This window comes from Symphalangus syndactylus, chromosome 3, assembly GCF_028878055.3.
Source record: "Symphalangus syndactylus isolate Jambi chromosome 3, NHGRI_mSymSyn1-v2.1_pri, whole genome shotgun sequence".
Lineage (NCBI taxonomy): Eukaryota > Metazoa > Chordata > Mammalia > Primates > Hylobatidae > Symphalangus > Symphalangus syndactylus.
The window spans coordinates 50,350,598-50,362,728 of record NC_072425.2 but is presented as its reverse complement, the minus strand read 5'-3'; the positions used below and the strand labels follow the sequence as shown (position 1 = coordinate 50,362,728).

General features: G+C 40.7%; 1 protein-coding gene across 2 annotated transcripts in view; it reads left to right on the top strand.

The window, feature by feature from the left end:
* The window catches only part of MFSD14B (major facilitator superfamily domain containing 14B), a 91,284-nt gene that overhangs the window by 49,269 nt on the left and 29,884 nt on the right, over positions 1-12,131 (top strand). For both annotated transcript variants that reach the window (XM_055271854.2, XM_063636221.1), the window contains one exon: positions 9,943-10,005. In XM_055271854.2, the coding sequence (XP_055127829.1) occupies positions 9,943-10,005 (63 nt within the window). Of the gene's footprint in view, positions 1-9,942; positions 10,006-12,131 lie in introns of those variants that run through there.

Genomic DNA, 12,131 nt, shown 5'->3' with positions numbered 1-12,131 from the left:
CCTTGGGATCTCTGTCTCCATAATTTAGGGATCAGCCAGATTGGAAAGAGATTATAGTTAAAACACCTCGAGCCAGTAAACTTTCAGCTCTCTACTAATGGATCTGTATGTGAGCTGGAAGTGCATTCTTACTTCAGGCCATTTTCAGTTCTTCCCTGGCTTTTGCTCTCTGCCAGATTCTCTTGAATCTCTGTGAGTATGTGCAGCTTCTGATGGCCAAGGATGTATGAGTGGCTTGAGTGTGTTCCAGTCTCTTATATGTGTGTATATCATCTAGAGTCAACCGATTTGGGGAGAGCTTTTCAAGTCTCTTGTGGCTGTCTCACCTCCTACAACTACCTGTTATATCCCTGGCCTAGTCCACCAGTCTGCCACTAGTCTTCCGTGTTTGCCCCGTTAACTTGACAACACTCCAAATCCAATGAGTCCTCTCAGGCAGCAGCAGGCTCTGCTTAAACTAATACCCACAGAGCTGGGGTTGGGGAAGGGTCAGGAGTCTGGTAGCAGCTCAAAACTGAAAACCACCGTTTCTGCCTGAAGTTCAGTAACTTAATAAATAAATGCTCCCAGTTTGTTTTATGCCTTTGGTTGAATTCCAGAGCACTGAAATAGGTTTACACAGCTGTACTGAAAGATAATTTGTTAATCTTTTTATACTGTCACGTCAAATGTGAGAAGTCTGACAATTTTCTTTTCTTGTAGATACTGGGTTTATAATACTTTCTTTTTAAAAAAATTCAAGGCTGGGCCTGGTGGCTCATGCCTGTAATCTCAGCACTTCAGGAGGCCGAGGTGGATGGATCACGAGGTCAGGAGTTCGAGACTAGCCTGGCCAACATAGTGAATCCCCGTCTCTACTAAAGATACAAAAAGTAGCCAGGCATGGTGGCATGTGCTTGTAGCCCCAGCTACCCGGGAGGCTGAGAAAGGAGAATCGCTTGAACCCAGGAGGCAGCGATTGTGGTGAGCCGAGATCACGCCACTGCACTCCAGCCTGGGCAACAGAGTGAGACTCCGTCTCAAAAAAATTAAAATTAAAAAAAATAAATAAAAGAGGCCAGGCGCAGTGGCTCACGCCTATAATCCCAGCACTTTGGGAGGCTGAGGCAGGTGGATCACGAGGTCAGGGGTTCGAGACCAGCCTGACCAACATGGTGAAACCCCGTCTCTACTAAAAATACAAAAAAATTAGCTGGGCGTGGTGGCGGGCACCTGTAATCTCAGCTACTCAGGAGGCTGAGGCAGGAGAATTGCTTGAACCTGGGAGGTGGAGGTTGCAATGAGCCGAGATCGCGCCACTGCACTCCAGCCTGGGTGAGAGAGCAAGACTCTGTCTCAAAAAAAAAAATAAATGAAAGAAATTCAAATCAAACCATTAGAGGGTTCCTATAATATTTCTGAGTAATATAGTTAGAAAAACCAGTGGATTAGCTGATATCTCAGTACTTTATGCACTTTTCAATTTCTGTATTTCCCTGATTGTCCTAAAAACCAGAAAATAGGAAAGCTGTTCTCCTACCCTTGCAATATAAAATTATAGGATTTTGAGCTGTGTTAGGAGTTTGATCTGAGGAAAATATGATTCTATAGAATGATATATTTTCCTAAAGTTTCCTCATGGCTAAAATAAAATAGAAACCGGATACCTTTTTGTGTAAGTTTTTAATGGAAGTATAATGTGTACAGAAAGATGTACAAATTATAAATACACAGCTTGATGAATTTTTATACAGTAAGTACACTTATATATCCAGTACTATACCATACTCCCAGAAACAATCCTAAGTAATTTCTGTCCTTGTCACATTTCTAATATGACAATTTGGCCTTTGTGTGTGTGTGTTTAATATTATGTAAGTGGAATCATACAATGTATACTCTTTGTTGTCTGGCTTTTTGGGCTTAGTACGTTTTTGAGATTAATCCATGTTGTATGTAGCAACATTTCATTGTTGTATTGTGTGTTGTTATATAACCATATATGATTTTCTGTTATCTTGGGCAGGAAAGGATTAATTCAGCAGGCCCGAGTTGCTCACATCTTTCATGTTCCCAAGGGGACCATTTTCTGTGACTGGTCCTTGACAGGCCGGAATTGAGCTCTTGGAATATTCTGCATTTTGTGTGATTGAATCTTTGAACTTCACTGTTCCAGTTTGTGCAAACAGCATTATTTATGGTGAACACCTCCTTTCCTTCTCATGAACTAGAGAGCTTTGGTAACTGGTCATTCATTATGTGCCTTCAAGATCACCCACCAAGAAAAACCCTGGACTCCTAGGCTTTTGTGAGCTTCCATAGTAGACAACACTTCACATAATGTTGTTACAGTTTCTCTTTTTCTTTTCTTTTCCCCCAAGACAGAGCATGGCTCTGTTGCCCAGGCTGGAGTGCAGTTGCACTATCTCGGCTCACAGCAGCTCTGCCTCCTGGGTTCAAGTGATTCCCCTGCCTCAGCCTCCCGAGTCCCAGCTAGTTTTTGTGTTTTTAGAAGAGATGGGGTTTCGCCATGTTGGCCAGACTGGTCTCAAACTCCTGGCCTCAAGTGATTCACCCGCCTCGGACTCCCAAAGTGCTGGGGTTATAGGCTTGAGCCACTGTGCCTGGCCATTGTTACAGTTTATTGCTGGAGGAATTAAATGCTTTATGTGTGACTCCACTGGAAGAGGACTCCTAGAAGCATGCACCTGGCTTCCTCCAGACTTTGCCTGATGTCCCTTTTCCCTTTGCTGATTTTGCTTTGTGTCCTTTTGCTGTAATAAACTGTAAGTATAACAGTTTCAGAGTCCTGGAATCCTCTTAGTGAATTGCTGAACTTAGAGATGGTCCTGGAGTCTGTTGACACAAATCCCTTCTGGTGTTGGACATTTGGATTTCCAGTTTTTGCCTATTACAAATATTGCTGTTGTAATATTTCTTGTATATATCTTTTGGTGAACATGTATACATGTTTCTTGGAGTATATATCTGGGAGTAAAATTGAATGGTTGTGTTCAACATCACTATGTAGTGCTAAAAGTTTTCCGGAGTGGGTGAACAATTTACTCTTCAGCCAGGCAGACTCCATATCTTCAGCAGCAATTTGAATTTCATTCCACTAGGTACATTATGGTCTTAATTTGCATATTCCTAACGACCAATGAAGTTAACCCCCTTTACATATAACATATATTTATTGGCCATGTGAATATCTTTTTGTTAAGTGTCAGTTCATGTGTTTCAACAGTTTTTAAGAAATTGGGTTGTGTGCCTTTTTCTTATTTGTAGGAGTTCTTTATATATTCTGGGTACAATTTTTTTCATGTGTACGTTTGTCTCTATACAGACACATATACTTATTATTGATATCTTTTCCTTATTCTTGGATTGTCTTTCTTCCTTTTTTTTTTTTTTTTTTTTTTCGAGTTGGAGTCTCGCTCTTGTTGCCTAGGCTGGAGTGCAGTGGTGCGATATCAGTTCACTGCAACCTCCGCCTCCTGGGTTCAAGCAGTTCTCCTGCCTCAGCCTCCCAAGTAGCTTGGAATACAGGCGCGTGCCGCCGTGCCAGGTTAATTTTTTTATTTTTAGTACAGATGGGGTTTTACCACGTTGGGCAGGCTGATCTTGAACTCCTGACCTCAAGTGATCTGCCTGCCTTGACTTCCCAAAGTGCTGGGATTACAGATGTGAGCCAGAATGCCCAGCCTGGGATTGCCTTTCTGTTCTCTCTCTCTTTTTTTTTCAGGGTAGGTAAAGTATTTTTATTATAAGTTTCAGGATCTAAAAAATGATTTATTACATTTACTAAGATAAATCTAAGGTGACCTTTTTAAACCAAGCTACGTGTGCCCCGCATAGTGACGTTGTGACCCTCGGGCATGGAAAGACACAGGTCTACCCAGATAACCCGGATAACCTTCTGAGGTCTCTTCAGCCCTTTTTGCTAGTGGTCACCCACCACTATGGTTACTTGCCAGCAACATCTCTATTGCTGGATGGTCCCTGTCTATAACCCTGGGCTAGTTTATTTTTTCCAATATGTGACCTCAGTCTTACTACTGACTAGTTCTATGGGTCTCTTGCTAGGTGGTAAGGGTTTTTATTCTTGGGCTTATAGAGCCAGTTAGATCATAACTCTTATGAAATATAGAGTGTCCTCAATATCACTGAAATAAAAAGTAGGAAAAAGAAGCTTGAATTTTAAGACTGAGGCTGCTCTGCAGATTCTAGTTTGTCTTTCACAGTTCAAGAATGGCAGCATCTTCACCTGAATTCTTCAATGCCAGGGACTTTCTGTTCTCTTAATGCCTTTGGATGACACTAATTTTAGTTGAATTTGTTTTTTTTTTTTTTTTTGAGACGGAATCTCGCTCTGTCGCCCAGGCTGGAGTGCAGTGGCGCAATCTCGGCTCACTGCAAGCTCCGCCTCCTGGGTTCACACCATTCTCCTGCCTCAGCCTCTCCGAGTAGCTGGGACTACAGGCGCCCGCCACCACGCCCGGCTAATTTTTTTGTATTTTTAGTAGAGACGGGGTTTCACCGTGGTCTCGGTCTCCTGACCTCGTGATCTGCCCGCCTCAGCCTCCCAAAGTGCTGGGATTACAAGCGTGAGCCACTGCGCCCGGCCTTTAATTGAATTTAAGTTTTTATGTAGTTGAATTTACTTTTCCTTATGGTTAGGGGTTTTAAAAAATCTTGGTTAAGAAAACTTTTTCTACCACAAACCTTTATTGGTTTATTGTTCTCATGTGGTCCTATCATCTAAAAAGATCATTGTGTTTGGTAGGGGGTCAGTATTCACTTTGGTTGCAAAAGAATATATAATTGAACCAGCATCATTTATTGAAAAAATTCTTCGTTCCCCACTGTACTGTGTCACCTTTGTCATAAATGAGACAACTGTCCACATACGGGTTTGTTTCTAAATTTTTTAGTATTCTGTTGAGCTATATTTCCTTGTGCCAACACCATCCTGTGTTAACTTCTAAGTAATATGTTTTTTTGGGGGGTGGGGGGCGGCAATGGAGTCTCACTCTATCACCCAGGCTGGAGTGCAGTGGTGCAATTTCGGCTCACTGCAACCTCCGCCTTCTGGGTTCAAGTGATTCTCCTGCTTTAGCCTCCTGAGTAGCTGGAATAACAGGCGTACACCACCATGCCTGGCTAATTTTTATATTTTTAGTAGAGACCGGGTTTCACCATGTTGGCCAGGCTGGTCTCGAACTCCTGACCTCAGGTTATCTGCCTGCCTCAGTTTCCCAAAGTGCTGGGATTGCAGGTGTGAGCCACTGCGCCCAGCCGTAATATCTTGTATAAATTCCTTAGTGTGGTTCATTTTCCTCAAGATTGCCTTGGTCTAAGCCTTTTTTATGTCTGTATATATATATTTTATAATCAGTTCTTCGATACCCACAAAATAATCTGCTAAGAATTTTGATTATGATTGCATTGACTATAGATTGATTGTGGAAGAATGGACATATTGTTGTCTGCTTTTTTTTTTTTTTTTTAATTCTTTGATTGAGAGTCTCACTCTGTTGCCCAGGCTGGGGTGCAGTGGCTAGATCTCAGCTCACTGCAACCTCTCCCTCCTGGGTTCAAGTGATTCTCCTGCCTCGACCTCCTGAGTAGCTGAGACTACAGGCGTGTGCCACCACAACTGGCTTTTTTTTTTTTTTTTAATAGTAGATATGGGGTTTCAGCGAGGCTGATCTTGAACTCCTGGTCTCAAGTGAGTATGTTGTGGAGAAATACTTTGAGACCATCCAGATATCTTGTTCCTTTTCTGTTGTCCTACTAATTTTAGCATCCATAAATGCTTGTCTGCAACGGTTTTTACTGTGGTATTTGTCTAATGACATCTGTTTCCCTATTTTGTTCAAGATCAGCCTCAGCAAAACCCCATCTCTTCTAAATTAGCCAGGCATGGTGGTGCACTCCTGTAATCCCAGCTACTCAGGAGGCTGAGGTGGGAGAATCACTTGAACCCAGGAGGTGGAGGTTGTGGTGAGCCGAGATCGTGCCACTGCACCTGAGCCTGGGTGACAGAGTGAGACTTTGAATCAAACAACAACAACAAAAAGACAGTATGTCTGTTCTTCCCCAATTATTCTGTGGTCAATGCAATCATAATCAAAATTCTTAGCAAGTTATTTTGTGGCTATTGAAGAGCTGATTATAAAATATATGGAGACATAAAAAAGGCTTAGACCAAGGCAATCTTGAGGAAAATGAGCCACACTACAGAATTGGTCATGGATGAAATCATGAGGAGTCGAAGCTGTCTTCTTGAGTCAGTTCCTGAGTGGGGGCCACAAGATCAGATGAGCCAGTTTATCGATCTGGGTGGTGCCAGCTGATCCATTAAGTGCAGGGTCTGCAAAATATCTCAAGCAGTGATATTAGAAACAGTTTGGGGAGGGTCAGAATCCTGTAGCCTCTAGCCACCTGATTCATAAACCATAATTTCTAATCTTGTGGCTAATGTTGGTCCTACAAAGGCAGTCTAGTCTCCAGGCAAGGAGGTCTGCTTTGGGAAAGGGCTATTATTGTCTTTGTTTTAAAAAACCATAAACTAAGTTTCTCCCAAAGTTAGTTCATGCTATGCCTAGGAATGAACAAGGACAGCTTGGAGGTTAGAAGCAAGATGGAGTCGGTTAAGTTAGATCTTTCACTGTCTCAGTCATAATTTTGCAAAGGCTGTTTCAAATTTACAGTCAGGTTGTAGCCAGTTTTCCACCTGTAGTCTAGATACCTGTGGTTACTAGAGTGTAGTTCTTCAGCCCAGGTGGAAAGCCTTATTCCCTAAAATTTAATGCAGGGACTGGTTATAGGCACTCTTGCTCTGTGAAAGTGTGGGTATTCTAGAGTACTGAAGTACTCTATGGGATTATGTGGTCATAGGACTTTGTCCACTTTTGGCAGCCATAAGAGATCTGGGGCACCATCCTTTTTGAATCTCATTCCATTCAATTCTGCAAGTATCCCACTTAGAAGTCCCACAGTTTTCAGAGAACTATGCTTGTGATTGTTATCCTGGTGCCATACCTGTAGGTCAGCAGCTTTGAGAGGAAGAGACCAGGGAGCTTACTTTGTGACCTTTTAGTACCTTTTCATTTATGGCCATTTTTTCCTACTCCTCTGATTTGGGAGGTTTCTTTCTGGGTTCTGGAAAATGAAATTCTTCAAGGTCTTCTCTTTCACCTTCAAGTGCTACTTTTCTTCAGCTCTTTTTTTGTTGTCAGTCTTTTCTCATCTGTTCTGTATCATCCAGAAGCGCCTTATGATTCTTGGCTTTCTAGGAATGCTGTAAATTTAATTTCATGTTTTTTTCTGTTATATCTGTGGAAGTGGAGAAACATAGCTCTGTGTATGTTTGTTACATGTAGATATTTCTAAGCTTTGTTGTACTGGAAGACAGTTCATTTCTTAAAACTTCATAGTTACTGTTTTAAAAGTGAGAAGCAAGTGTCATTTTTTTTTCTATTAAAATGTTTCCTGTTTTTTTTTTTCAAGCAAATGCCATTTTATGTTTACTGTAGTCCTTCTCAAGAATACTTAAAGCGGATATTTTCCTTGAGTTATTTATTTATTTATTTATTTATTTAGATAGATAGATAGATAGATAGATAGATAGATAGATAGAAGGTCTTGCTCTGTTGCCCAGGCTAGAGTGCAGTGGCACAATCATAGCTCACTGCAGCCTTGATCTTCCGGGCTCAAGCCAGTCCTCCCACTTCAGCTTCCTCAGTAGCTAGGATTACAGGTGTATGCCACTGTGCCTGGCTAAGCTTGAGATTTTTTTTTAATACAGAGATGTTAAAAATGAAAGCTTTGATCTTCTCTGAGATATTTAATACACCTTTTATTATTAGGTTTACTTTATTCTGATAACATTTGTTGCCTTTTGTAGCCAAATTATTTACATACTTAATTTTGGTTTTTAAACTTTATCATAAACCTGAGTAGAATATAGCTGTTTTATTTACAACTGCTTTATTTTATGAAGGTTAGCCTTTTAAAATTATTATGGACTTGTTTTACTTTTTTCTCTAGTAAGATTTCACTGTTTCCTTTTTGGGGGGAGGGCGGGTAGAAAACAGTAGAAAAGTTTTTAAAAACATGGATTGAAAATGTTTAGAGAAATTGCCTGCATTGTAGCTTGATTGCTCAGAAATGGGCCCATACGGTCAGAAATTACATGAGATCTATTTAATGTGCAACTCATTAAGTATATATTCTGTCATTCATCCATAGATACGGTTTTGCCAAATTAAAATGATGGTCTCTTATTCCTAAACTGCATCACCTGTACAAAGGGAATGCAAGTTTGCATCATTTTCCATGTAGGATTATAGCAGTGGTCTGAGGTTGAGAGGGTGAGGTTTGAGGTGGGGGCGGGGAAGGATCAGCACTGCTGCTCCTTTGACAGCATGAGAGAACCCTGGAGGTGTTGGTGCAGTGTTGACCAGCACTCACTCCACCCTCTGTTTCCCACTGAAAGAAACTAAGAGGAAGCCTGTGGGGCAAGGGAGTCAGAGGAATGTCCATAGTCTCTTAGCTCTGATCTGACAGAGTATAGAAGGGAGAATGTGGGACTGAGAGACAATGGGTTAACAATGGACATGATCAGGCCAGGAGCGGTGGCTCATGCCTGTAATCCCAACACTTTGGGAGGCCAAGGTGGGTGGATCACAAGGTCAGGAGTTCAAGACCAGCCTGGCCAATATGGTGAAACTCCGTCTCTACCAAAAATACAAAAATTAGCTGGGCGTTGTGGCGGGTTCCTGTAGTCCCAGCTACTCAGGAGGATGAGGTAGGAGAATCGCTTGAACCTGAGAGGCAGGGGTTGCAGTGAGCTGATATTGCACCACTGCACTCCAGCCTGGGCGACAGAGTGAGACTCCCTCTCCCCCCAAAAAAAGTTGACATGATCCGATAAGCATTTTTTAAAAATACGCTTTTTTGTTCTGCATTTACCATGTTTTTGTGATGCATGTGACAAATCAAGTTATTCAACAGTTCTATATTACTCTTTAAAGAAAATTTCTGTATCTCTGTGACTTACATTTATTATTTTTGGAAGATTTTTTCTGAGAACTTTGGTACTTCACTTGAAATATTTGGTGTCCTTCATTTGCTTTTCTTTTTCTTCAGTACAGGCAAGTAGAGTTCAAATGTCAGTAGCTGAGATGACAAACTTTTTCTAAACCTTAAAGATAATGTTAGAGGAAAGGTTGGAAATAATTTGTGAGTAGATTTTAATTTCTGTTTTTTAAAGACTTAATTTTTTAAGGAGTCATTTAAGGTTCACAGCAAAATTGAGAGGAAGGTACAGAGATTTCCCCTGTATCCCTTCCCCTGCATACACATAGCCTTTTTTTTTTTTTTTTTTTTTTTCCACTATGGACATTCCTTTCTAAAGGGGTACATTTGTTTTATTTGATGAACTTACATTGACATACTGTTACCACCCAAATTCTGTAGTTTAGGATTCACTCTTGGTGTTCTATACTCTGAGTTTTGATAAATATATAATGCATGTATCCACCATCATAGTATCATACAGAGCATTTTCATTGCCCTAAAAATCCCCTGTGCTCTGCCTGTTCATCCCTCCCTCCTTCACAATCCCTGGCCACCACTCATCTTTTTATTGTTTCCATAGTTTTACCTTTTCCAGGTATACTTGGAATTATACAATACAATGAGTAGCCTTTTCAGATTGGTTTGTTTCACTTAACTACGTGCATTTGAGGTTCCTCCATGTTTTTTAGTGGCTTAGTAGCTCATTTCTTTTTAGTGATAGTCTGGATGTACCACAGTTTATTTATTTTTTTGGATTTTATTGATATTTTATAATTTTTCATTGCAGGACTCATTTATGTAGCATGCCATTAAGAGAGGCAGAAAATTTTTCCTTTAACTTAAATTTGAATTTGTCTTCATGTTTGCTTTTTGTAGGTTCTACATGAAACATTTTCTCAACACACATTCCTCATGAATGGTCTCATTCAAGGTGTAAAGGTAAGAAAAAATTTTTATGTGGTTTGTAATGAACCAAAGTCAAGAATCCTTGGTAGTTTAACTCTGGAAGTTTTAGTGGGAGTTTGGGAAACAAATACTATTTGTTCTGGAGACTGAAATCTAAATTTTAGCTGGGTTATTAAAAGTCACTTTAAAATACAACACAAATATATAAGGCATAGAATAGTTTACTGGCAAATAGCAGTGTGAATACTCTATAGGCCTAACTTCATTTTTATTATTGTGTACACAACAGATTATAAAGGGCTTAATTATTATGTAACTTTTAACTTCTCTGCCTATCAACAGAATAAAGTGGGCAATTGCTACCATCTTCTTTTTAGGTATAGTAAAAAGAAGTATATCTGAGGAAGAAGGAAGCCAAGCTGGTAACACTGGCCATGGCTTTGTAATAACTCAACCACTTGATTTAATTAGTCTTAATTCATTATGTCGATTTTAATATGATATATATAAAAACGGCTTTAAACCGTTTTCCTGTTTGCACCGAGAATACTCACCAGCCGTGCTGCATTTACTCCAAGATAACTTTGCCACAAAACATGTTGCTTTTATTATTATTTTCGCATTGCTTTAGTATATAGACTTTGGAAACAAAAGACATCATTCTATTGATAGCATTCTTTTTCCTCATTCTTTTTTTTTTTTTTTTTTTTTTTGAGATGGAGTCTCACTCTGTCACCAGGCTGGAGTACAGTGTGGTGAGATCTTGGCTCACTGCAGCCTTCGCCTGCTGGGTTCAAGCGATTCTCCTGCCTCAGCCTCCTAAGTAGCTGGGACTACAGGCATGCACCACCACGCCCAGCTAATTTTTGTATTTTTAGTAGAGACAGGATGTCACCATGTTGGTCAGGATGGTCTCGATCTCTTGACCTCGTGATCTGCCTGCCTTGGTCTCCCAAAGTGCTGGGATTACAGGCATGAGCCACCGCGCCTGACTGTTCCTCATTCTTTTAAATGATTTTTTTTTTTGAGATGGAGTCTCGCTCTGTTGCCCAGGCTGGAGTGCAGTGGCGTGATCTCAGCTCACTGCAACCTCCACCTCCTGGGTTCAAGCGATTCTCCTGCCTTAGCCTTCCAAGTAGCTGGGATTTCAGGTGCCCGCCACTACACTCAGCTAATTTTTGTATCTTTAGTAGAGATGGGGTTTCACCATGTTAGCCAGGCTGGTCTCGAACTGCTGATCTCAAGTGATCTGCCCGCCTTGGCCTCCCACAGTCTTGGAATCACAGGAATGAGCCACTGCGCCTGGCCTGTATTCTGTTTTTAGTAGTGGTGTTTCTAGTTACAAACTATAGTAGCACTGTATCACTGAAAATGTCAAATCCTAGAAAACACAGCACTTCTATGTGTGATGTTAACATTGTTCTCGAACAGTTACCGGCTGAAGATTCATTTGATGAATCCAGTTTTTTGAAATAGACAATTCTGATGATTCAGGTGATTCCGATGTTAGTTCTGTTTAGAAATAACTCCAAGAACACTTTTTATATTTTATTTTCACATTGAAAAATCAATCAGATTTGCTTCAGCCTCAAAGAGTTTGTATATGTAAAATTATATGAATGCTGGCGGTGAGCTGCACTTGTTTTTTCTAAATAGGAAAAGAGTTAAATAGGGGTTTAAAGTATAATAGTATTTTTTAGTTTCTTATAGTAAAGCATATGAGTATAGGGTCTAATTTGTGCTTTCCAGTTTAGATAATGTCAATCTATGCATAATTATACATTGTACTGAACAACATACTTAAAATTATTCCTGAGGCCGCGTGTGATGGCTCACGCCTGTAATCCCAGCACTTCGGGAGGCCAGGGCAGGCGGATCACAAGATCAGGAGATTGAGACCATCCTGGCTTAACACGGTGAAACCCCGTCTCTACCAAAAATACAAAAAATTAGCTGGGTGTGGTGGCGGGCCCCTGTAGTCCCAACTACTGGGGAGGCTGAGGTAGGAGAATCGCTTGAACCTGGGAGATGGAGGTTGCAGTGAGCTGAGATCGTGCCACTGCACTCCAGCCTGGGCAACAGAGCGAGACTCTGTCTCAAAAAAAAAAAAAAAAAAAAATTATGCCCTGGTAATGTGCTGAATTTAGCCATTGTAATTC